The sequence below is a fragment of the Notolabrus celidotus genome, chromosome 3, assembly GCF_009762535.1.
Source record: "Notolabrus celidotus isolate fNotCel1 chromosome 3, fNotCel1.pri, whole genome shotgun sequence".
Classification (NCBI taxonomy): domain Eukaryota; kingdom Metazoa; phylum Chordata; class Actinopteri; order Labriformes; family Labridae; genus Notolabrus; species Notolabrus celidotus.
This window is the reverse complement of record NC_048274.1, coordinates 5,451,113-5,474,206: the sequence shown is the minus strand read 5'-3', so window position 1 is coordinate 5,474,206 and position 23,094 is coordinate 5,451,113. Positions and strand designations below refer to the sequence as shown.

The 23,094-nt window shown below is 39.9% G+C and overlaps 2 protein-coding genes and 1 long non-coding RNA gene across 5 annotated transcripts; 2 read left to right on the top strand and 1 right to left on the bottom strand.

Annotated features, from left to right (window-relative positions):
* The first annotated feature begins 1,536 nt into the window (after positions 1 to 1,536).
* Positions 1,537 to 6,112, top strand: LOC117810635 (PEST proteolytic signal-containing nuclear protein-like). 2 transcript variants are annotated; one of them, XM_034680553.1, is made up of 5 exons: positions 1,537 to 1,672; positions 2,250 to 2,494; positions 4,693 to 4,767; positions 4,846 to 4,901; positions 5,004 to 6,112. In XM_034680553.1, the coding sequence occupies exons 1-5, from the start codon at positions 1,624 to 1,626 to the stop codon at positions 5,113 to 5,115; spliced, it is 537 nt and encodes a 178-aa protein (XP_034536444.1). In that variant the 5' UTR covers positions 1,537 to 1,623; the 3' UTR covers positions 5,116 to 6,112. The 2 variants fall into 2 exon arrangements, with proteins under 2 accessions (XP_034536444.1, XP_034536446.1); XM_034680555.1 differs by having other exon boundaries at positions 1,540 to 1,672; positions 2,253 to 2,494.
* Positions 6,113 to 10,422: 4,310 nt separating this feature from the next.
* On the bottom strand, positions 10,423 to 20,808 carry LOC117810574 (interleukin-18 receptor accessory protein-like). Its single transcript, XM_034680475.1, has 12 exons — positions 20,458 to 20,808; positions 20,130 to 20,340; positions 17,732 to 17,891; positions 17,480 to 17,648; positions 16,182 to 16,253; positions 15,870 to 15,999; positions 15,561 to 15,715; positions 15,032 to 15,163; positions 14,646 to 14,726; positions 14,430 to 14,564; positions 13,787 to 13,902; positions 10,423 to 11,255 (listed from the first exon to the last, which is right to left on the bottom strand). Exons 1-12 carry the CDS (start codon positions 20,543 to 20,545, stop codon positions 10,980 to 10,982), a joined length of 1,725 nt encoding a protein of 574 aa, XP_034536366.1. The 5' UTR covers positions 20,546 to 20,808; the 3' UTR covers positions 10,423 to 10,979.
* LOC117810575 lies at positions 12,677 to 17,991 on the top strand. 2 transcript variants are annotated; one of them, XR_004630800.1, is made up of 3 exons: positions 12,677 to 12,795; positions 12,863 to 12,965; positions 17,703 to 17,991. It is a non-coding gene; the product is annotated as an uncharacterized LOC117810575 (long non-coding RNA). The 2 variants fall into 2 exon arrangements; XR_004630801.1 differs by having other exon boundaries at positions 12,775 to 12,965.
* Positions 20,809 to 23,094: the final 2,286 nt, after the last annotated feature.

The following is a 23,094-nucleotide window of genomic DNA, read 5'->3' as shown; positions in this document are numbered from 1 at the left end:
GAATAAACCATTAATTTACTAAATTGAAGGTTGGCTCTTAATAAAGAATTTAAATATAGTTGGGGAAATTATATTTTATCATAATCCTGACAAAAAAACAAAACAGATTTGATGCAAGTACAGTTGAATATCTATGCTATTCCTCAATCACATGCACATAGCACACTGCTTACTGCAGGGCTATTGAGACCACGCCCCCTACATCATCCACTGTGCATTCCTCCATCACATGCACAGATGATTTCTAGAATCCTGCAGAGGCTAGGCTGAAGAAGCTTGAGGGAAGATGCTTTTTCATTTCACATTTTGAATGGGACTTTGTTGGGATTGCATTTTTGTTCATTTTTGAATGGGTTGGGTCGGGGGGGATGAGTAATATTTAACTCAACATTCATGTTTTTGTTCTTCAAATGAAATAATTGATTGTTCAATAAAATATTTAACACTTGATAAAGTTCTACTTACAAATAAATCTGTTTTAATTGTATTATTTTGGATGGATGTCTGCTTATATTAAAGCAAATAATTATGATTGGATATGACACCTTTCCATTAAATTTCTCTCAATCCCCAGTTAATTCCCATAATTCCCCTGGAAAGTTTCCAATTTGGAATATTTCCAAATTTCCCCAGTTTAACTTCCCATTAAAATTTACTGGAAATTTTCCAACCCTTTGCAACCCTAGCCCTTACTCATTTCAAACATTAGCTGTAAATTAAATTCCCTTTCTGTTGGGTTCATTTTTTCTTTTTGTTTGTTTTTTTCATGATTTCCACTTTATTAATTTATCTCCTCCTCCTCCTCCTCCTCCTTCTTCTTCTTCTCCTCCCCCTCCTCCTCCTCCTCCTCATCCTTCTTCTTCTCATCCTCCCCCTCCACTTCCTTCTCCTCCTACTCCTCCCCCTCCTCCTCCTTATCCTTCTTATTCTCCTCCTCCTCTTCCTCCTCCTCCTCCCCCCCCTCCTCGTCCTTCTCGTTCCCCACTTCCTCCTCCTCCTCATCCTCATCTTCCTTCTTCTTCTCCTTCTTCTCCTCCTCCTCGTCCTTCTCCTCCTCCTCCTTCTCCTCCTCTTCCTTCTTCTTCTCCTCCTTCTCCTCCTCCGCCCTCCTCCTCCTCCTCCTCCTCTTCCTTCTTCTCCTTCTCCTCTTCCTTCTCCTCCCCCTCCTCCTCTTCCTTCTCCTCCTCCTCCTCTTCCTTCTTCTTCTCCTCCTCCTCCTCGTCCTACTCCTCCTCCTTCTCATCTTCTTCTTCTTCTCCTGCTCCTCCTCCTCCTCATACTTCTTCTCCTCCGTCTCCTCATCATCCTTCTTCTCCTCCTCCTCCTCCTCCTCCCCCTCATTCTCCTCCTCCTCCTCCTCTTTCTTCTTCTTCTTCTTCTTCTTCTCCTTCTCCTCCTCCTCCTCCTCTTCCTTCTTCTTCTTCTTCTTCTTCTTCTCCTCCTCCTCCTTCTCCCCCCTCATTCTCCTCCTCCTCCTCTTCCTTCTTCTTCTTCTTCTTCTTCTTCTTCTCCTCCTCCTCCTCCTCGTCCTTCATCTTCTGCAGCTTGTTTGTACAGCGCCCTGCTGATGGAGGTGGCGCCCCCTAGTGGTCTGATCCGTGACTGCAGGCTTGGAGAGTCGTAATGATGGCGGATAAGAAGCATAACAGAAGAGGTTTCAGCGAAGACGGAGGTGATATTTGTGCTGTTTTCACCTTTAAATGATGTCTCAGATGTTTGTGCAGACTGTATCTTTAGGCCGAATGCAGCTTTACCTTAAAACTGACCCAAATATATAAAACTGTCCGATCAGAGGAGGCGTTTACCCCATCAAGCTAACTTCGTGTTAGCTAACGTGCTTTTAACGCGTTTACAGAGTCAAAGTAAACACATATATCACCGTTAAGAGATGGAAATACTGGGGTACATATACAGTGAGGGTCAGCCTGAGAGTGCAGCTAAGGTGTGCTGTAGAAAGGTAATGTTAACCCTTTAAGTGGAGTTAGCCTAGCTAGTGTGCAAGTTTACTGAATGAGTCCTCCTGTGTTATTGGACCTCTCAGACCCTTCCTGCAGGACTCATAAAGTCCTCTAATAATGAGGACCAGCAGTCCTTTCATTTTGTGTTAACACTGAGAGTTAAATGAACCCTGAATACTTGGGCTGTTTTCATGGCTAGAGACGTAACTTTAGCCTCACAGGTAAAGGTGACATTTTCTTCCTCGCTCCCATGAAAGTGTTGTTCACCGTGTTGAGTTGTCTTACCTCAAGCAGGGCCGCAAGAGGAGGAAGGCAGAGTGAAAACTAAGCCTGTCTCTTGTAGCACTGCGGGAGGAGAGGGGGCCGCAGTCAAACGCACATCCCAGCACCTCTCACCTGAGGAAGAAGAGGAGGAGGAGGACGAGGAGTCCTCAGGGGACCCTCCAGCACCCTGCAAAATCTCCAAGATAGGCTTTAGCATGAGCAGCCCGATGGGGAAGAAGTCAAACCCCATCTCTATTAAACTTGGAGCATCAGTAAGTCTGTAGTTGTTAACAGACTGAGTTCATGTTGAGCTCAGTCATGTTGTGTTAGCTTGCTGAGTTAAGGTGCAGACATGATGGAGGTGTAAAGGTGGGAGTCTCACAGCACAGAGAGGCCCAAACAGGATGCACAAAGACAACCGTAACACAGACACTGTTTGAATGATGTCTTAGTCGTGTGTTGGGACAAGAACTGTTTATGATTCTTTTTTTGAAATTAGTATTTTATTGATTTTTACATAAGACTTGTCACATTTGGGTGAAAAAACAAATATCTCATGTTTTTTACATGAAACACAATATATAAATGAAATAATAATAATATAAATAATCAGATTAAAGTAGGGATAGACTGATTATCGACGCCGATATTCAGCATTTTGATGCATATCGGCATCAGCCTTTTTTAGAAATCCAACGGCCGATAAGAGATCAATTTAAAACTGGGTTATTTTGTATGAAGGTAGATAAGTTGCAAAATGCACGAGCTTGTAGACTTGATTTGAGAACCTGCAGGATACGATTTGAGAACTTGTGGATCAAAAATGTGAACTTGTATGTTTCATTTTTCACTTGTAAAAAAAATTCACATATGTGAACTGAATTTGAAGTTACAGAAAAAAAAATACATGGTAGCTTGTGGAAAAAATGTGAACTTGTATTTTGAAAATTTTCACTTGTAAAAAATATTCATACAGTCACAAAAAAAAATATTCACACATGTGTAGATTACAACCACAACTCTGTGATTACAACCTCACAAATCGCAACATATCTACCTTCATAATTTTGGCTCAAAATTCACTAAATCACGTGGCAGTAATGACACTGTCTGCAGAAACTGTTGGCTAGCTTGTGTTCCATTACTCATGCAGTTTCTCATTGAGCAGCATCCGTTGTGGCCCCTACAATTACTAGTGATTTAAAACTCATACATCCCCACTTCAAAAAAACTGAAATATCCCCATAAAATAAAGATAAGTGAAAGATTAACAATTCAGTTATATTGATATTTTGGAAAACTTTATTTACCGTAGAAAACTTTAGGAAGCTATTTATTTGATTAAGTTTTTATGGAACTTAATAAGACATGCTGCTGAGCCTGGGAGCTCCCTGGACTTTTTGTTAGAAATTTAAAACAAAGATGTCTATTGTCTAAGATAAAAAAAAAAACCCTCTGTTTAATAAACATATGCTTAAAGGTATTTAAACAAAGTTAAGTGTTGGAATTTGTATTATTCAAAATTTTGACGCCAATATTTTCCCTTTTACTGCAAATGAATATTTGCTCCAAATATCGGTTATCGGCCTCCTTGACTACTAGTATCAGTATCGGCCCTGAAAAAAACATATCGGTCTATCTCTAGATTAAATAAACAACTTTAAATAATAACTGAAACCAAAACCCACACTTAAAAATAAAACATGCACCATGATCTACTCCAATTTAATAACAGCAATACATTTTTTCCAGTATGTGTGCCTTAGTTCAAGCTCGATCCACATTACCAATGTATTTCAAATAATCTCCCCACTTTGCCACATATTTCTCCACCACATCCTGACAGCTGAACGAAATCTGTTCATATGATGCTACCTTTGCCAGCTCAGTGAACCACTCATCAATCAATCAATCAATCAATCTTTATTTGTATAGCGCCAAATCACAACAAACGTTATCTCAAGACACTTTTACAAACATAGGAGGTCTAGACCACTCTATGTCAAATTATGAACAGAAACCCAACTTCAAAACAGGGTAAGACTCAGTCTGACCCCACCTTAATCCATCATGAGCATTGCACATCACAGTATTTAGCTAGTTACAGTGGCGAGGAAAAACTTCCTTTTAACAGGCAGAAACCTCAGGCAGAACCAGACTCATGTTAGACAGCCATCATGCCTCGACCGAGTTGGGTCTGGAAAAGAGGGTTCCTCCAGTTTCTCATTATGATTTGTTTTCCCACCATTATACTGGTCTGAATAAAGTCCCTGGCCCCACAGTGAGATGTCATTTGTGGATCACTCAGAACATATAGCCTCAGGCATAGTTCAAAGTTGGTCCAGGTAATATTTTTAATATGTCCCTGAACCTTTAGCCAATGGTTCTGTATTGTATTATTAATAATGTTAGGAATTTCTAAAGTTCAAGGGTCAAACTTCATATTTCCTCACCAACTCTTCTGTTCTAGAAACCTAAAGAGCCGGTACCAGTGCTTCCTAAAAAGAAGGCAGGGATGTCGTCAGTGTTCAACGAGGATGATGATGTAAGTCCGCACGGCAGCGCTAAGTTCACAGTTTTCCAAATATGCAGAATCTAAGTTTACCTTCCTCTCATCATGCAGAGTGAACCTGAGGAGATGCCTCCTGAGGCAAAGATGAGGATGAAGAACATCGGGAGGTACACACGACATGCAATCAGTTTGTAGCTTTTAAACAAAAACCAGCTGAATGTGTTGTTATTGTGACGACTCAATAATCAAACATGTCTTCTGTTTTTTAGGGAGACGCCTACGTCTGCAGGACCCAATTCTTTCAACAAGGGCAAACAGGGCTTCTCTGATCATCAGAAGCTCTGGGAGAAGAAACTGAAGGCTCAAGCAGACAAGTTATAAATCCAAGACATCATTTCTTGTTCATCATGGAAGGTTTTGTATAGTTCAAACAAAGGTATCTCAGAAGGCTGCATGATTTTTCACTGTCGCCTCTGTTTTGAAACTATATGAGGATGCAGTGAAGAATACTTCAGGCCTTCACTGATACTCGGTGGTTTATGTTCCTAACCACTACATGCTGAGGCTGGCTGAGAAGAGGAGCTGAGGCAAACTAGAACTAACACACACACAGTCTGAATATTGTTGTTAAATTAGCTGCAGTTAGCTGAAGCTGGCTAACATCTCAGAGGCCTCATCTCCCTTTAGAGACATTCTTGTTGTTGTCTGAAGCTGGTTTGGTGTGGCCCGAGCAAACTGTGTTGATCATCTGTTGGTGGGAAAATGTACAAAGTGTGAAAGTGTCTGATTTTTAATCCATAAAGGGGAGTGTGTTTGAGCGTAGTGCCACTGCTCGTGTGTGTGGCGTAGATTTATTTTGGAACCTTCTCGGTGTACAGACTTTGTTTTTGTGCCGCGTCAAAGGCAGACTCGTGAAGACTTTTTTTTATGTTGTGTTTTTATTTTGAGCTGTGTGTCAGTATCTGCTTTTTGTACTCTGTGTTTGTCCACTCACTCTTCCAAACATCAGAGCTTGATTCTTTTTGTTGACGTTGGAGGACGCATGATGTTTTTATTCATTTAGCACCAGTTAAACGACCACGGCCACGACAATGACGCCACTCCTCGTTAAAGTCGCATGAAATTCTTTCTGGGGGCGTATTTTTTGTTTCTATCACAAAGTCCTCTCTTCAGAAACGCAGCCCTGATCATTCTGTAAATGTGCCACCTCGTCTTTTTGTTTCAGAAGAGTCTCTAAATGAAGCTTTGAAGCTGTTTGTTGTTTCCCGTTGTGTCCTCCAAATAAGTTTCACTCATATCCTCTGCTTCAACCTGTTTATCAAACAGAACTCTGAATACATATTCAATAAACCTGAAAATAAAAACAAAGTGGATGATACGAGGTGTTTGTCTTCTGTAACAGAGTAGGGGAGAACAGGGTTGGTTGTCACACTTTTTAGTGTTTTGATGATTGCTCATCATCAAAACATCTTTCAATAGTCATTCTTACTTTAAATTAAAGCTTAAGGTGTTGGCTTGAAATGTGTATCCCTCTCATTGTCCAACTCATTGTAACAAAGAGGCAATTAACTATCAAAGACGCTCTGACACATTGTGACAACCAACCCTATCACTGGGTTGGTTGTCACACACTATTGGGTTGGTTATCACACACTATGGGGTTGGTTGTCACACACTATTGGGTTGGTTATCACACACTATGGGGTTGGTTGTCACACACTATGGGGTTGGTTGTCACACACTATGGGGTTGGTTATCACACACTATGGGGTTGGTTGTCACACACTATGGGGTTGGTTGTCACACACTATTGGGTTGGTTATCACACACTGGGGTTGGTTGTCACCATGGTATTTTAATGGGAAAAATCTTTTAAAGAAGGCAGAACTAAATTTGAAAGTTTAAATGCACTGACAAGTGATAGGACTACATAACTTAATGTATTTTTTAAAATGAGCAAGGAACATGAACAGGAAACACGTCTTTAGGCCAGCCTATATATCAACATGAAGAACAAAACAAATAGGCGTAACAATAATGGCCGACTCAACTAGTTGTTACATGTGACAACCAACCCCGAAGAGAATGTGACGACCAACCCCAACTCAATTTTTTTTGTTAGCGTCAAGGCTAATAACCACCTAACAATGAGTGAGCTAGCTAATAAAACTCTAAACTATAGCTTTCCCCTCACACTTTGTAAGGGTAACACTTGATTTGTTATAAACCCATCATTTAAAAGCCTAGAAGAAAAATACTGAGGAGCTAAATATTTTCAATTTGACATGAAAACACAAAAAGTCCTCACACCTCAAGTTCAGCTGTCTTACTCCAGAGAAGACTATGGGTGCTTCTCAAAGCTCTAAACGTCCCTCCTCGCGTCTCTTCCTCATGTCTTAGTCCCGCCCACCAGAGATGCGAGGAAATGAAACCAGAGGAGAGAGGATGGCTGTTTCCGAAACGGCCTGCTACATACTACTTACTAATGTAGTAGGCAGTAGGTATTGCCTACTACATACTGCGTTTGAATTTAGTATGTAGTATGACTGTTCTGTCCGATCTGTCATGCAGCATGCTGAGCCAGACTTCGCTGGATTTCCGGTTTCGGAAAGCGGAAGTAAACAACGACGAAGCCGATAAATAAAATGCTTATTTAGCATCCATTTATGATTTAAAAAGTTAGGAAGTGGTTTATATGTAATTTGATAACTTTCACAGCACCCAAAAACGGATTTCCTCCCGTCAAAAAATGAGGAAAAGGAAAAAGCAGAACGAGCGCTATGCATTGTGGGAAACAGTACGCGAGGCAGACTGGTCCGATGCATACTGAGATATTTTCCCGAATCAGTAGACATCCGGGGAGTTTTGGCATACTGCCAAGCGGCAACATCCGGTCTCGAAAAATGAAGCCCATGCGGAAGTGCAAAAAACTGCAGTTCATCGAGGATCCGCTGGAGGCTGGCTGCAGAAACACCGGAAGTTACATACACATGAATGGGGAAAAGACGATCTTTACCGCCAAAATAAAGGTCTTTACAGCCTGGTTCAAAAAACGGCAGGAACAGACGGGTGACGTCACGGATACTACGTCCATATTTTTTACAGTCTATGCATACTGCAGATTTTGCTCTCGTTCACATACTACTTACTACATACTGAATTTTGGACATATCAGTACGTACTGCTAGTATAGTAGGCGATTTCGGAAACAGCCAAAATTTGTATTTAGAGAAATGAGACGTCCTCTCCTCCGGAGCGTCACGTCAAGCGACGTCGGTTTTTGATGACGGCTTTAACAGCTGTTTGTGTCTACACACATGTTCACTGTCATAACTCTGATTAATATAAACAGTAACAGAGCTCTGTCTCTGTGTTTACCTGTTTAACACACACCTGCACATGAAGAGAATCAGCTCTCTGTTTATTCTGTCCTAAAGCATCACGGATCGATTCACCGGTAAAATGCCTCATTATTAAATTATTTATTACTTCAAGGGAAAATATAAACCATGCAACTCTTTTCAAACCCTGTGCTCATTAATGATCAGCCTCGTATGAAACTGTATTAACCTGATAGGAAACATAAAAAGTGTTTTTACTAACAGACAAACTTTACTGTCAGACTTCTCTTCATGAAGAAAACGAGAACAAATGGGGAAACTAACAGGAGGAATAACTGATCATTGATATATATTCTATCAATGATGTTAGACTCTATTACTCTATTTTGTTAGACAGTGAATCTGACAAAAACAATCAGATATAACATCCATCCTCTGTAATGTTGAATTTATGATTTTGCGATGTTTTTAAAACTCACATCAAACACTTTTTAATCTCAGCTCATCACATACAGACTGTTTAGAAACCGACGGCTGTTTATGATCTGTTTCAGAGCACCCTTAGTGACTGTTTTAAGGTCCGTCTTTTCTCTGTTATTAAACTCAGCTGATGTTAAGTTTCGGTTAAGTCCGCGCAGCTGCAGTGTCCAATCGGTGAGTGATATCCGATAAGGGGGCGTGTCTGTCAGAGAAAAGGTCTCCGCAAAGTCTGCTCTTGTGTTTCCTCGATTATCCCTCCTCGGATCAGTCTCCTCGCTCCTCGCTCCTCTCTCCTCCAGGAGCGTTTAGAGCTTTGAGACGCAAGTTAAAATGGCGCGTCAGTAAGTACTTCCGGTTCGACCGAGGAGCGAGGAGACTGCAGTTTAGAGCTTTGAGAAGCACCCTATGTAGGTGAGCTCTGATCCTAATTCTGGAAATGTCCATACCCTAATTTGAGACACAGCGCCCCCTGGTGGTGAGATATAACGAGTGTGCCAACCAACCCCATTCTCCCCTACACCATAAACACCCCGAAAATAAACGAGCTGTACTCAAAGTTAAAATTCTTAAAATGTCTTAGTCTGCCCTCTGTGTAGTTTATAGCTTCCTTTAAAGAAAGACGTTAAAAATATGTCATTTAAATAAATATCTGTTAAACTGTCCTTATATGTCATCTTCGGCTGGAGGCTCCAGAGCTCAGTTTAACTCTCACCCAGCAGACAGCGTATTCAGGATCATTGTATTAATGAATGCTTTTCATCAGCTTACAGTTCAGACTTCAAAACCTCGAAACAATACGTTTAAGTTTGTCTCCAAACAGAAAACGCTGAGGGTGACTCACTCACTGTGTACTCTTGCACATTTAAATCAATATAATACAATATGATAGTCCCATACAAACACTGAGTAAATGCATTGAACAAATCAATGACTGGACGAGCCAGAGCTTTCTTCAGTTAAACAAAGAAAAAACTGAAATGATTGTTTTTGGAGCGAAGGAAGAAAGGTTAAAGGTTACTGCTCAGCTCCAATCTGCACATATGAAATGTTCAAACCAAGCCAGAAACCTTGGTGTAGTCTTAGACTCAGCAGCCACATTAAGACAATTACAAAGTCTGCCTACTATCAGCTTAAGAATATATCAAGGATTAAAGGACTCATGTATCAGCAGGATGCAGAAAAACTCGTCCGTGCATTTATCTTTAGCAGACTAGACTACTGTAACGGGGTCTTTACAGGACTCCCTAAAAAGTCCATCAGACGCCTGCAGCTCATACAGAATGCTGCTGCTCGAGTCCTGACAAGGACCAAAAAAGTAGACCACATCACTTCAGTACTTAGATCTCTACACTGGCTTCCTGTGTGTCAGAAATCCTGCCAATGGTTTATAAAGCACTGAATGTTTTAGGCCCAAAATACATTGCTGATCTGCTGCTACTGTATGAACCACCTGGACCTCTGAGGTCATCAGGTACTGATCTGTTTTCAGTCCCAAGAGTCAGAACGAAACATGGTGAAGCAGCGTTTAGTCATTATACACCACATATCTGGAACACACTCCCTGAAAGCTGTAGGTCCGCTCAAACTCTCACCTCTTTTAAATCAAAGATTAAGGCTTTTTTATTTGCCACTGCCTTCCTATCTTAGATTATTTTAACTCACTTTAAATTAAAATTTTAATGTAATTTTTAATATATTTCTAATTATCCTTTTCTTTTCTGTTTTATTATATTTGTCATTTTAATTATGTTCTTTTATGCTTGTCTGAATGTTTCCAATGCTTTTAATGTTTTAATGTAAAGCACATTGAGTTGCCCTCGTGTATGAAATGCGCTATACAGATAAAGCTGCCTTGCCTTGCCTTGCCTATGAAGTCCTTTATTGTCCCTGTAGGGAAATTTGTCTTTGACATCAGTGCTGCACACATTACCTGCTCTTTAAAAGATCACAATGACAACAAGAACACACATAAAAATTTAAATAAATAACACACAGTCACACATCACACAGCATACTCTTAAAGAGAGAGCACCATAACACTGTCCCAACCATAACAGGCTATTAAATATTTAAAACTCTGATAGAGATCGGCATAAAGGAGTTTTTTAAAACAATTCAGTTCAAATTTGGAAACTCTGTACCTTCTTCCAGATGGTAAAAGTTCATACTCAGAGTAAAGAATGGATCTGAAAGTACTCTCTCTGAGCCTGCCCAAGAACAGACTGCTCATAAATGGCCTGTAGGGAAGGGTTGCCAGTCTTTCCTATGACCTTCATGGCAGTCTGCACCAGGCGAGAGTGGGGATTTCAGCTGAACAGAGAGGTTACTATACCATGCTGATTACACTCTCCTGCACAGCCTGATCAGCCTAATATGATCATAAATATTGATTTCTCTTTGTTCTCTGGAGTCTCTGACTTGTCTTCAAAGAGTTTCAGGCTGAAGCTGCGATGTGAAATAAACATTCTGTACGTCGTGTCGGTTTGGAGATTTTCTGGGATCAGGCATCGCCCTCAACAAAGACTTCCAGAAGTTCTTGGTGGCTCCGGCAGATTTGCCTGAGGTCCAGTCCAGACTGGGTAGCACCTTCAAGGCCCTCTGGACCAGGACCGGCAGCGGGGGGTCTGGCTTTAAGAGGGATGCTGAGGATCTACTGGTCCATATTAGCAGGAGTTTAGGGCCTGCACTCTGAAGCAGAGCCTAAAGATAGAAGAGGAAGCTCATCAGTGATGATGTGTAGAGTTACTCTGAGAGAAGCTGAACCACTTCACAGAACCTGGGGGCGGCAAGCACGAGAGGAAACCCGCCTTTCAGCAAACACAAATCACATTTATTCTTTCATCCTTGAAGTTAACAGTTTCAGTTCACGTCAGAAAAGAGACGAAACGAAACCAACATGGTTTCTGAGGATTACAGATTTATGTGCTGAAAATCAAAACTAAAGAAGGTGATTTCCCCATTAATACGATTATTTATGATGTGGTTCTTTTTAAAGCTAGGGTTGGCAGTCTCGGAAAACCAGCATGAATTTGAATGTAGCTTTTCCTCATGACTCCGTCTAACCCCTCCCCTCCTCCCTCGGACCTCCTCCAAAACGACGCCCCCCCGCTCACATGCACGAGCGCCGCTGATTCTCGACCATATGATCGTGACTGATTCAAAACCGGTCCTCACCAAAACATTATCATAGTGAAAGTTAAAAACACAAACAAACATGGCTGCTGTTAGCACTCACAACTATCATGCTAGCATTATCCAGTTGTACTGGTGACACGATATCAGGAGAAAAGTTATAACACATATATAATACTGTAACAACTCTACTGTTTGTTAAACGTGTTCAGTGTAGATGTTCTTAATTCCTACAGTGTTGACGGTCAGTGAAGGCATCAGGAGAGGTGTAGAGTGTGCGAGTGGGAGAGAGGACAGGAGAAGTTTTTCATTCATTCAAACATTGATTGTTGTTTCGTTGGCTGGCGTGATCACGGCCGACAGTGACCGGTTATTAAAGCTCAACGTGTTCACGAATCGGCTCGTCATCCCTACAGCGTCCGGACGGACGCTACAATAAATATATATTTTCTGTAGGACTTACTGAACGTCATTAATTATTCTGTTTGTTGGTGAGAGCTTTTTAGACTCTGATCCGGACTACAGTCCTGAGCAAAGCACCTCATCAGGTCAGAGGGGACAGGCCCGAGGACGAGCGAGAGGGGCAGTGAATAGAGTCAGGGGAAGTAGAGGCAGGAGACGGGGACTCGGAGGAGTGCACGCCGGGGAAATGTACGCGCAGGAGGAGGGCAGAACGGCTGGACGGGATTTGATTGGTTCAAAATTTGGGGACCCAAAAAACGGTGATTGGTTAGTGTTTTCTCAGGTTTGCTCCGGCTGTAGATAGCAGTTTTTTTTCACTCTTTTTTAGGAACACATTATGTATTGATTGCCATCAGGACATAAAGATCATTTTAACCAGTATGACAAAAAGTGTATCTAAATCTGATTACCAACCCCAGCTTTAAGAGGGAATAAACTCTAAAGTATGACACTGTAGGTTCATCCTGAGATACTCTGAATCCTGCTGATCAAACACCTGGAGCGTTCAGAGGAATCTTAGGTGATGATGGTATGGTGTCAGGAATGACCTTATATCAGGTCAGCTCAGTTTGATGTAACCGGCTGATTAGCGCTCATGCCCCACAGCTGGGTCTTCAGTCTCTGCAGAGCTCCGGGTTGAGAGCAGGTACGAGTCGCGTGTGTTAAGTGTTTTCAATGTCCGTACATGTGAGTAACTTTCACTTTTATTCCAGGACGGTGTTCCTTTCGGGTTGGCGGATCGTTGTGTGCCGGCAACGCATATAGTACGCGGTACGAGCGTGAGGTAGTGACGTGATAGGGTCGCGGACGGCCGAGGTAAACCTCAACTGGGTTTTGTTTATCTTAATGTGCCGTGTGTTGTATGTAAGTGGTTAACGTTCATGTATTTTGTTGCAGATTGCCACTTTTGCCTTGTCTTTTTGTCTCTTTTTGCTTGCCTTTTTTGTCTTGAGTTACAGACTCTGCTCAGTAACCGTGTGATTTAAAGACTCTACTCAGTAACAGTGTTAAAGTATTCCCGTCCAGGCTGTGTAAGCAGCCGTGGCTGTAGCTACAGTTTTTTGTGTCAGGCTTTTTCATGTTCTTTGCATCGTCTAATTTATTAACTAGATATGTGTTATTGTAGTGAGTGTGCCGTGTTTATAGGCCTGATTCAGATTCTCCACATTTTAAACATTTTGCACAAAAAAGAGACCAAAAAACTGAAAATGAGCTATTTGTGAGTTGACATGAATTGTTGAATTGACATGTTTAATTTAAATCTAAGTGTTATAGCTAAATTTAAATGTTAAATGTAATATCTAAATGTTAAATTTAAATCTAAATGTTAAATATTATATCTAAATCTTAAATATAAATATATCTTAAATCCAGTTGTTTACTGCAAATCTAAATGTTAAATCTAAATGTTTTGTCTAAATAGAAATCTTAAGTCTAAATCTAAATGTTGTATGTAAATCTAAATATTAAATCTTTAGCTAAATCTAAATGTGTGGCCGTTTGTAAAGCTAGACATTTAGAAAACATGCAAATCGGATAATCCCACGCCCCTTGAAGTTAGTGGCACCATCAGAAGTTTCATAAACAACATCACACAATGTTGTTAATGAAACTTCTGATGGTGCCGCTCCACCCACCTTAACGCCAGACTCCAGCACGAACACTGCACTGCTGCTGGAGAGGTAATCAGCTGACAGGAGACAGACCAGCATCCGGCTCCTCTGTATCGACAGGACCACATCATGTGTGTACGCTGCAACACAAACAGAGACAACCATGAATATATGTAGACCACACACACACAACTCAATTTATATAGCACCTTTCATACATAAAAACATGCAGCCCAAAGTGCTTCACAGAATAACAGAGACAGAAAACAACAGCAATGGTACAATTATAAAAGGCATGATTGTAAATAAAATGCTTAAAAAATAAAATGAAATCAATACAGTAAAATTAATAAAATAAGTAATAAGGAAAGAAAAGTAAAAAATAAGGTAGCGTTAACAAGATCAGATGAATACAATAAATAAATAGATAAATGAATAAATAAGATAAATAAATGTTAAAGCAATGATTCAAATAATAATGATTAAAATAATAATTAAAGTAATAATGCAGTCCAGGGCTAAAAATAAATTACTCCAAATTAAAAGCTAGATTAAAAAGATAAGTCTCAAGTTTACTTTTAAACACACACACACACACACACACACACACACACACACACACACACACACACACACACACACACACACTCAGAGCTGATCCTCTCACCTCCTCCAGGTAAAACATCCCTCTCCAGCAGACAGAGCCGATACCCCCACATGTCCTCTAACACCTGGGGTAACAGCACCTCTAGTGGTCTGTGGGTGAACTTCTCGTCCTCTGAGCGCAGCCTGGAGAAACATTCTGTAAATAAAGAACATTTAAGTTTACTGAAGTCATGGTGGTTAAATTCAGCTCTTACAGGTCTAATGTTTTCATCGTCACCTGATGGAGGGAGGAGGGTTGAATCTCCTGCCGACGAGTCGCTCCACACAAACGACAGAAACACATCAAATTCTCTCTCCTCTGGGGCGGAAGTGAAAAGAAGAACAAACTTTAAAAATGTGAGGAGTGAAAGTGTTGAGATCAGTTTGTGATAAGATTTTCACCTCTAGAAATAGTTCAGTTTCATTACCTGCTGCTAACCACATTTATCACACTTCCTCCCCCATTAAGATGTTTCATTAAGTTTAGAGAGAACACGTTGTCGTGTTGAATGCACTGAAAACAGAATCTCTGTGGAGTTTCATGTGGTGCAGAGTATTCATGTAGACTAGAATCCTGCAGGTTTCTCCTCTTGCGTGTGTGACTGTGTGTTTCTGCTCTTTGACCTTCATCACGGTTCCCTTGTTGGACGTAGGATCTGTAGATGAGCCGCAGCTCCAACCATTTCACATGCAACGCAACTCCCAGTCCAGCTACCAGCAGCAGCGATGCAACAGGATACACGACCACTGACTGACCTAAAACACACAAACACACACACGTGTTACATATGACTTCCTCTACAGAGCGCCAATATCTGAGTGGAGGGCAGCAGACAACAACACCAACATGCTCATGAATGTGTGCTCCCTCTTATCCGTACGATCAGCTTTACTAGCATCTCATGTTGGCGTCCGTCAGTGTTAAACAAACAGAGGCTCATACTCGGGGAGAATCTGTGTGTGTGTGATGTGAAACAGGAAGCTCTGGTGTCAGACGATGAACCAAAGACTGACAATTCTATAAATAACACCTCTGTACTCATCAGGTCCTCTGTGTCATCATCAAATGTTGGCGTTTCCTTGAGATTATGACCCTGTAATGTGACGACATGATAATATTTATAAGTGCTGATAGAAATAGGAACATGATGACCTTTAATCTTCTTCTTGAGCTTGATGGTGATGCTGTCGTTTCCCACAGAGTTGGTGGCGATGCAGGTGAACGTGTTGTTGAAGTGTTGTGTAGTAACCTCTCTGATGATGGATCTTTGGGTGACTGTATACCCTCTTATAGTGTCTTCCGCCTGTCTGAATCAGGACAGAGTTTCAGCTCGTTTGCACACTGATCAGAACTCAAACCAAGCTGAGTTTATTCTACAGATGTCAAACAAAACAACGCTGTAGACACAGAATGAGAGACAGAGGCCTCCGTGCAGAAGCAAATGTTGATGAGGAAACTCACTGCGGTTTCAGTGTGTGCTGCTCGGTCATGTTCTCCGTGTTTCCATTGTGATGCATGAACCACCTCACCGTTGGAGAAAACGTTCTCTCAAAAGGAAAAGACACCTCGCATGTCAGAGTGTGGGAGTGACCTGAAACAAGATCACAACCTTTATTATCTCACCCTGAAGACAATGTTATCAAATCTCAGAGTCTAATCTGTGAAAGAATTATTCAGACTTAGAAGAGATTGTCTCATGGAGATAAGGACTGAGATACAGGATGTGTGATCTTTGGTTATCAACTCAGGATCATTGAACAGACAGACACACACCGAGCTCCGCTTCCTCCGTCCCGCTGCCGTCAGGAAACATGATGCTGGGAGGACCACTTGGTTTCAAGTGAGCTGTTAGAAAAAGAGAATAAAGAGATCTGTATGATCATCTCTTCACTTCACTTTAAAGGGACAGTCCACTGTGTTTGAAGGGGGGTTGTATGAGGTAATGTTAATAGTAAGTGTGTTAGGGAAAGGAAGCTAGCCTATCAGCTGGGGCTTTTTGCATCATTCTGGGAAATATTGTTCCGCCTGCAGCGCTCTGATCAGGTCTGCAGGATTAAATAAAACAGCAACAAAGACGCGCTGCGTGCTGCGATGATGTGTTTACACGCGCAAGAGTATTCATGTAGACAGAGAGTCCTTCAGGTCTCACCTCTGCAGTGTGTGACTGTGTGTGCTGAACTTGAGCATCCAAGAAAAGCCTCTTTTTTTTTTTTTTTTTTAACTTAGAATGGATTTATTTTATATTTTACATGAGTTACACTGCAAAAACTCAAATTCTTACCAAGTGACATTGTCTAATTTTTAGTCAAAATGTCTTCTCCCACTTCATTTAAGATAAATTTACTTAACAAGTAACATTTGAGCAAGATAGAGGGACTTGTTTTAAGACAATGAGTCTTAAATATCTTGTTAAGTCAGACAATCTTCAAATGATCTTGTTTTGAGTTGTAATTTAGAAGAAACAAGGTTTACTTTACATTACATACTGTTTCTTCTTAGTGAGATCAAAATATACATCCTCCAACTACATGCACACAATGAGACACCTCCTTTAGAGCATAGCTGGCTTATCCTAAAGAACAACATGACTGAATATTAGTATATCCAACTCACTATGAGAAGACATTATATCTTAAATGCTCAAATTAAACTTTGTAATCTTATTTCAAGTACAAGATAGTTTTAAACCTAGAGTAGTGCCGCTATAATGCAACTCAAATTCATGTGAATATATATCAAATGAAGAAGTTGACATGAAATGTATTGGTGACATTTTTTTTTTGAGTGAAAAAATATTAATTGTTAGCATTCCTGTCTTATTCTGAGACACTAAGCTTTAAAATACTGGTCAAATATTGCTTAAAATAAGTTTTCCCTGCTCATTTTAAGATCACAGTTTTCTAAATATTACATCTTATTTTAAGATGTCTTATGAAGCCAGAGTGTGCCCCCTCGAACACACACACACACACACACACACACACACACACACACACACACACACACACACACACACACACACACACACACACACACACACACACACACACACACACACACACAGGACTTACGCACAGCTGTGGCATTCACAGCCCTCCTGAGGGTCCAGGTGACTCCTCGCTCTTGGACTTGTCGGTCACAGAAGTAAACTCCAGTATCATGTTCGCTGACTTTGCAGAGACGTAACTCTCCGTTCTCCTCACAGGAGGCTCTCTGCTGCTCAGACACAGCTTTGCTTTCCTGAAAGAAACCACAGGAACCTTTTAATTGTGTTTTATTCTTCCATGGTTACAGGACAAGCCGGTCACGTTCAGATCCTTTACCTTGTACCAGACGGCTTCTGAGTGGTCGCTGCTGTCGAGACCTGGGCACTGGATCTTAGCACCTTGTCCAATCAGCAGATAAACTCTGCTGTCCTCGTCACTGAAGCGTCCTGAGCTGTTCCTCTTCACCACCTGCAGATAGAAGAACAGTTTGCTGCCACTGGACAGCATCACGTCCATTACTGACACATGCAAAGCACAGAAAGTCAAACTAAAGATTATTCATTATAGATAAAATAATAAAGACGGTTTTAAAGATACATCATTTGGTGTTTGTTTAATGAATCTGATATCTTTTAAAGTTCCAGATAGAGACAGAGATTTTTAATATTCACTGTGAAAAAGCAGAGAGAATGACAGCAGCTAAACGTTCCACAGTTTGATCTGGTGTGGTTAAAGACTTTAAAACTATCATGAAAGTGTCTCAAGCTCACACCTTTAAATCTGTTTTTAAGTGCAGACACACTGAGATATTTTCCTCTGACTTCACGGTCCTGTTGGCAGGCCTCTACGAGACAAAACGGGCTGAGTTGATGTTACGATTGAAATATTGCAAAGATGTGCACATTTTCAAATCTGTTAATACTTATGGAAGAGTGTTACAATATTGGTATTTACACAATGCCTGTTTTCATGAAACCTCAAATGTTTTGAGTCTCTAGTAGTGATGTGCGGATTGATACTGAAATATCGATACTTCCGATATCAGATCTTCATGCTCTAAAATAGATTCTCAAATCAAAATATCGATACTTTGGATACTTCAGTCATTTGAGGCAATGTATATCATTAACAGGAACACAATGGAAAGTAACTAAACCATTGTGATCTTGTCTAAATGATATGCGGTTGGTGGGAACTACTAGTTCTAGTTCTCAATAATTAAACAATAATTTAATGTAATGGTTTTATTGTCTTACTTATTTTCAATTTTTGGTGCTTAAAACATTTTCACATATTTCGTATGATTGTGTCCTCTGTTTGGTTTTTCTGTTGTATTAGCTCGGCAATATTGTAAATGAGGCCGCTACCTCGATATACTAGTTTAAAATAAATAAATAAATAACTCAGAAATACAATACTTCTTTTAGATTTAACAGACACATTAGGTGTATTTGCACAAAGTATTGGTATCGGATCGGTGTAGCCTGAATTTTACTCAGTATCGGATTGGAAAGGAAATCGGTGGTATCGAACATTCCTAGTCTCTAGTGAAACCCCCAAAACAAGCTGCTTTTAATAAACAGCTATAATTTATGTTGAGCAGAGCTGAGCTCAGTTTTTTGTCCAGCCCTCCGAAACAGTCCCGGTGTTGTATCGAGCTCTGTTTCCTCGTCGAGATATGTTTCCCCTAGTCCCGCCCTTGTCCGAAATGACCCGAAGGCCCCCCGAGCTGTTGTGCTCGTACCACAAAGGCACTGTGGAGAGAGCTGGGGGTTCAAAACTGACTTTTTTAGCGAGTTTTATCTGAAGATGTTGTATTGTAGAAGGGAAATCCAAATTTCATGACTGTCTAGTTATATTTTTAAACTGGGACAACAGCACATATGTTTGTGTTTCTATGTCTTTATTAACACAACCATCTACTGTTATTTCTATCAATAAAAAATGTTATATTTGTGAGAGACTTTTCATTTTGAATATAATGGACATTTGGAAGAAAGTGTGCTCATTCATTTATAGGCTAAATATAAATTGCTATTTTATCATATCTGTCTTAAATCCAGCTCCATTATAGCAGGTAAAGCACATCCTGACAGCTTGGAATATAACTGTCAGATACTGTTCCCCCTCTGTTCCATAGGAAAGGAGGCTCACACATCTTTCAAATTCATACTACTGACTTCTTTCCCCACCACAGATATGTCCTGTGATTTTCAGGCTGATGTCATTAAATTTGACCATTTGAAACAGGGGGAACACATCCTGACAGCTTGGAATATTACTTTCAGGATGCGTTCCCACCTGTTTCTCATGTGGCCCCTTGGGTAAATTAATTGCCCACCTCTGACCTAGAGGCTCCTGTAGGGGGGTCAGTCCTGTACAGTCTATGGTCCTATCTCATTACTGCTCACACTCTGCATGTAAATCAGTCTGGACACCAAACACAGACGCTGTATGCTGCATTAATACACTTCAGCTTCAATCACCAGTTTTCTGACTGACCTGACAACTTCACAGAGAATAACAGTGAAACCAGAAAACCTTCTTAGCTAAAGAATGTGTCAGATGATATTTAACTGTGTTTGTCATTCTATTGTTTACACGTCTGATCAATACGAGGTGGAGACATGACAGTTTGTTGGATTACCTTCATCACAGATAACTTATTAATCAGAGGAGTTCAGATCTGAGGTATTTAATGATGTGGAGGAAATTATGGGAATAAGAGGATTACCTTTGAAGGCAGGTGTAATTCCCAGAATACTTTGCTTCAGCTAAGAACTTCCTCCCACAGTTAAAGGTCAGGCCTTCGTGATCCTCTTTGCCTTTTCCAATCCTGGACCACACCACCTGGACCAGCTGATGGACTGGTTTCAGGCAGGGAATCATGAAGTGTTCCCCCTCCACAGCTTTGTAGTGCATGTGTGTCATATTCTTCATGAGACCTTCAAACAGTTCATTTAAAAGGTGTTAGAATAACAGGCCTCTCCTTCTGAACACACGTTAGAGAGAACAATGTTTGAGCTACAGCTTTAAATACAGTTTGTGTTAAATAGAAATACCTGTCCTTTTTTTTGGATGGTTGTTACCGCAGCATGCCTCCAATGACATGGGAAGGATTAAAAAGAAGACAACAGATCCAGTTTTCATCCTGAGTCTTGAAATCTGTTGATAACTTTGGTCTCAATGCTGAAAAAAAACCTCTCACTTCGCCTTATTGGGCGTGTTTTGCTGTTCTCGTAACCACATGTGGAGTTCTTGGTATTCTCTCTTTAAGGTAAATATTTCCATCTTGTCATCTCTGAGGCTGTCTCACTCGAGGTGTGATTTTCGTGGGACATAAAGATGTTGTTGCAGAGGTGGTATATTCTGGTTTCCTGTAGGGTTGTATGTTCATGGTTTCACTGGAACCTACAGACACACTGAGGTGCTGAAAGCTGTTAGCCACTTCCTATGTACTCTAGAGAAGAGATGCACTTTGCTGATATTTTACTGTTGAGCAGAAAAAACAACCCTAAGTTAAACTTGTGGAAAATAAATTAAAGGAGAGGTGGACAAGAGTGATGACCGGAGCAAACGTCTCAGGTTGAAGGACACATAATGAATGAACTGATGACGCTCTCACACCTGCTTGTTCTGATTCAGACGTTAAATGATTGATTGTTGGTCTTTGAGTTCACTCTGTGATATTGTGAAGCAGGTCAACGCACACATCAGCACAGGCCCGTCCTCTCATCAGCACTGTGGGAAGCCAAGACGGCAACTAATGTAAACCAGTTCACCTCCCTACTACCCTATAGCATATTTATCAAATGTTTGACACCACTCACAAAAATACTGAAGGTAACACACTCCTGAGTCAGTGTGTGAAGGAGAGGGACATTCACTGAAACTGTGTGAGTGAGTGAAGGAAGGAGACCAGCGCGGCTCCAGAGACGAGAAGGACAAACTCCCCTTTTTCAAGGAGCCGGATCAAGTTCTCCAAACAAACGTAGTTCAACCAGGAGATGTTGTGGAGTCCTGTGATGTTGCTTCTCTATTTTAAATCAACATATTTCATTTTTGTTGGTGTACATTGGTCTCAATTTTAGTCTCAATTTTAGTCTCTATTTTGGTCTTAATTTTAGTCTGTTTTAGTCTCTGTTTTAGTATCTGTTTTCATCTCTATTTTAATCTCTATTTGAGTCTCTGAGTCTCTATTTTAGTATCTGTTTTAGTCTCTATTTGAGTCTCTATTTTGGTCTCTATTTTAATCTCTATTTTAGTCTCTATTTGAGTCTCTATTTGAGTCTCTATTTTAATCTCTATTTTAATCTCTATTTTAGTCTCAATTTTAGTCTCTATTTGAGTCTCTATTTGAGTCTCTATTTGAGTCTCTATTTCAGTCTCTCTTTTAGTCTCTATTTTAATCTCTATTTGAGTCTCTATTTAGTATCTGTTTTCATCTCTATTTTAGTCTCTATTTTAGTGTCTGTTTTAGTCTCTATTTGAGTCTCTATTTTGGTCTCTATTTTAATCTCTATTTTAGTCTCTATTTGAGTCTCTATTTGAGTCTCTATTTTAATCTCTATTTTAGTCTCAATTTTAGTCTCTATTTGAGTCTCTATTGTAGTCTCTATTTTAGTATCTGTTTTAGTCTCCATTTTAATCTCTATTTGAGTCTCTATTTTAGTCTCTATTTTAGTATCTGTTTTAGTCTCTATTTGAGTCTCTATTTTGGTCTCTATTTTAATCTCTATTTGAGTCTCTATTTTAGTATCTGTTTTAATCTCCATTTTAATCTCTATTTGAGTCTCTATTTTAGTCTCTATTTAAGTATCTGTTTCAGTCTCTATTTTAATCTCTATTTGAGTCTCTATTTTAGTATCTATTTTAATCTCTATTTGAGTCTCTATTTTAGTCTCTATTTAAGTATCTGTTTCAGTCTCTATTTAAATCTCTATTTGAGTATCTATTTTAGTGTCTGTTTTAGTCTCTATTTGAGTCTCTATTTGAGTCTCTATTTGAGTATCTATTTTAGTCTCTATTTGAGTCTCCATTTTAGTCTCTATTTGAGTCTCTATTTGAGTCTCTATTTTAGTCTCTATTTGAGTCTCTATTTTGGTCTCTATTTTAATCTCTATTTGAGTCTCTATTTGAGTCTCTATTTTAATCTCTATTTGAGTCTCTATTTTAGTCTCTATTTGAGTCTCTATTTTAATCTCTATTTGAGTCTCTATTTGAGTCTCTATTTTAGTCTCTATTTTAGTCTCTATTTGAGTCTCTATTTTAGTATCTGTTTTCATCTCTATTTCAATCTCTATTTGACTCTCTATTTTAGTCTCTATTTTAATCTCTATTTTAGTCTGTATTTTAGTCTCTATTTTAATCTCTATTTTAGTCTTTATTTGAGTCTCTATTTGAGTCTCTATTTTAGTCTCTAGTTTATTATGTGTTTTAGTCTCTATTTGAGTCTCTATTTGAGTCTCTATTTGAGTCTCTATTTTGGTCTCTATTTTGGTCTCTATTTTGGTCTCTATTTTCGTCTCTATTTTAATCTCTATTTGAGTCTCTATTTGAGTCTCTATTTTAGTATCTGTTTTAGTCTCTATTTTAATCTCTATTTTAGTTTATTAATATGTCTCGCCATCATTTTATGTCTGCTTCCTTCTTGTTTTCAGTTGCTAAGGTGCTATATAATTAAAGCTTGATTGATTGAT

Excerpts from the sequence above, each read along its gene's own strand:
- LOC117810635 (XM_034680553.1), top strand. The coding sequence starts at position 1,624 with ATGATGGCGGATAAGAAGCATAACAGAAGAGGTTTCAGCGAAGACGGA. Across the intron at positions 2,495-4,692 it reads CTATTAAACTTGGAGCATCA|AAACCTAAAGAGCCGGTACC; the intron begins GTAAGTCTGTAG and ends CTTCTGTTCTAG. Across the intron at positions 4,768-4,845 it reads TGTTCAACGAGGATGATGAT|AGTGAACCTGAGGAGATGCC; the intron begins GTAAGTCCGCAC and ends CTCATCATGCAG.
- LOC117810574 (XM_034680475.1), bottom strand. The coding sequence starts at position 20,545 with ATGAAAACTGGATCTGTTGTCTTCTTTTTAATCCTTCCCATGTCATTG. Across the intron at positions 14,727-15,031 it reads ACAAGGGAACCGTGATGAAG|AGGAGAGAGAATTTGATGTG; the intron begins GTCAAAGAGCAG and ends CTTCCGCCCCAG. Across the intron at positions 14,565-14,645 it reads AACCCTCCTCCCTCCATCAG|AATGTTTCTCCAGGCTGCGC; the intron begins GTGACGATGAAA and ends CTTTATTTACAG.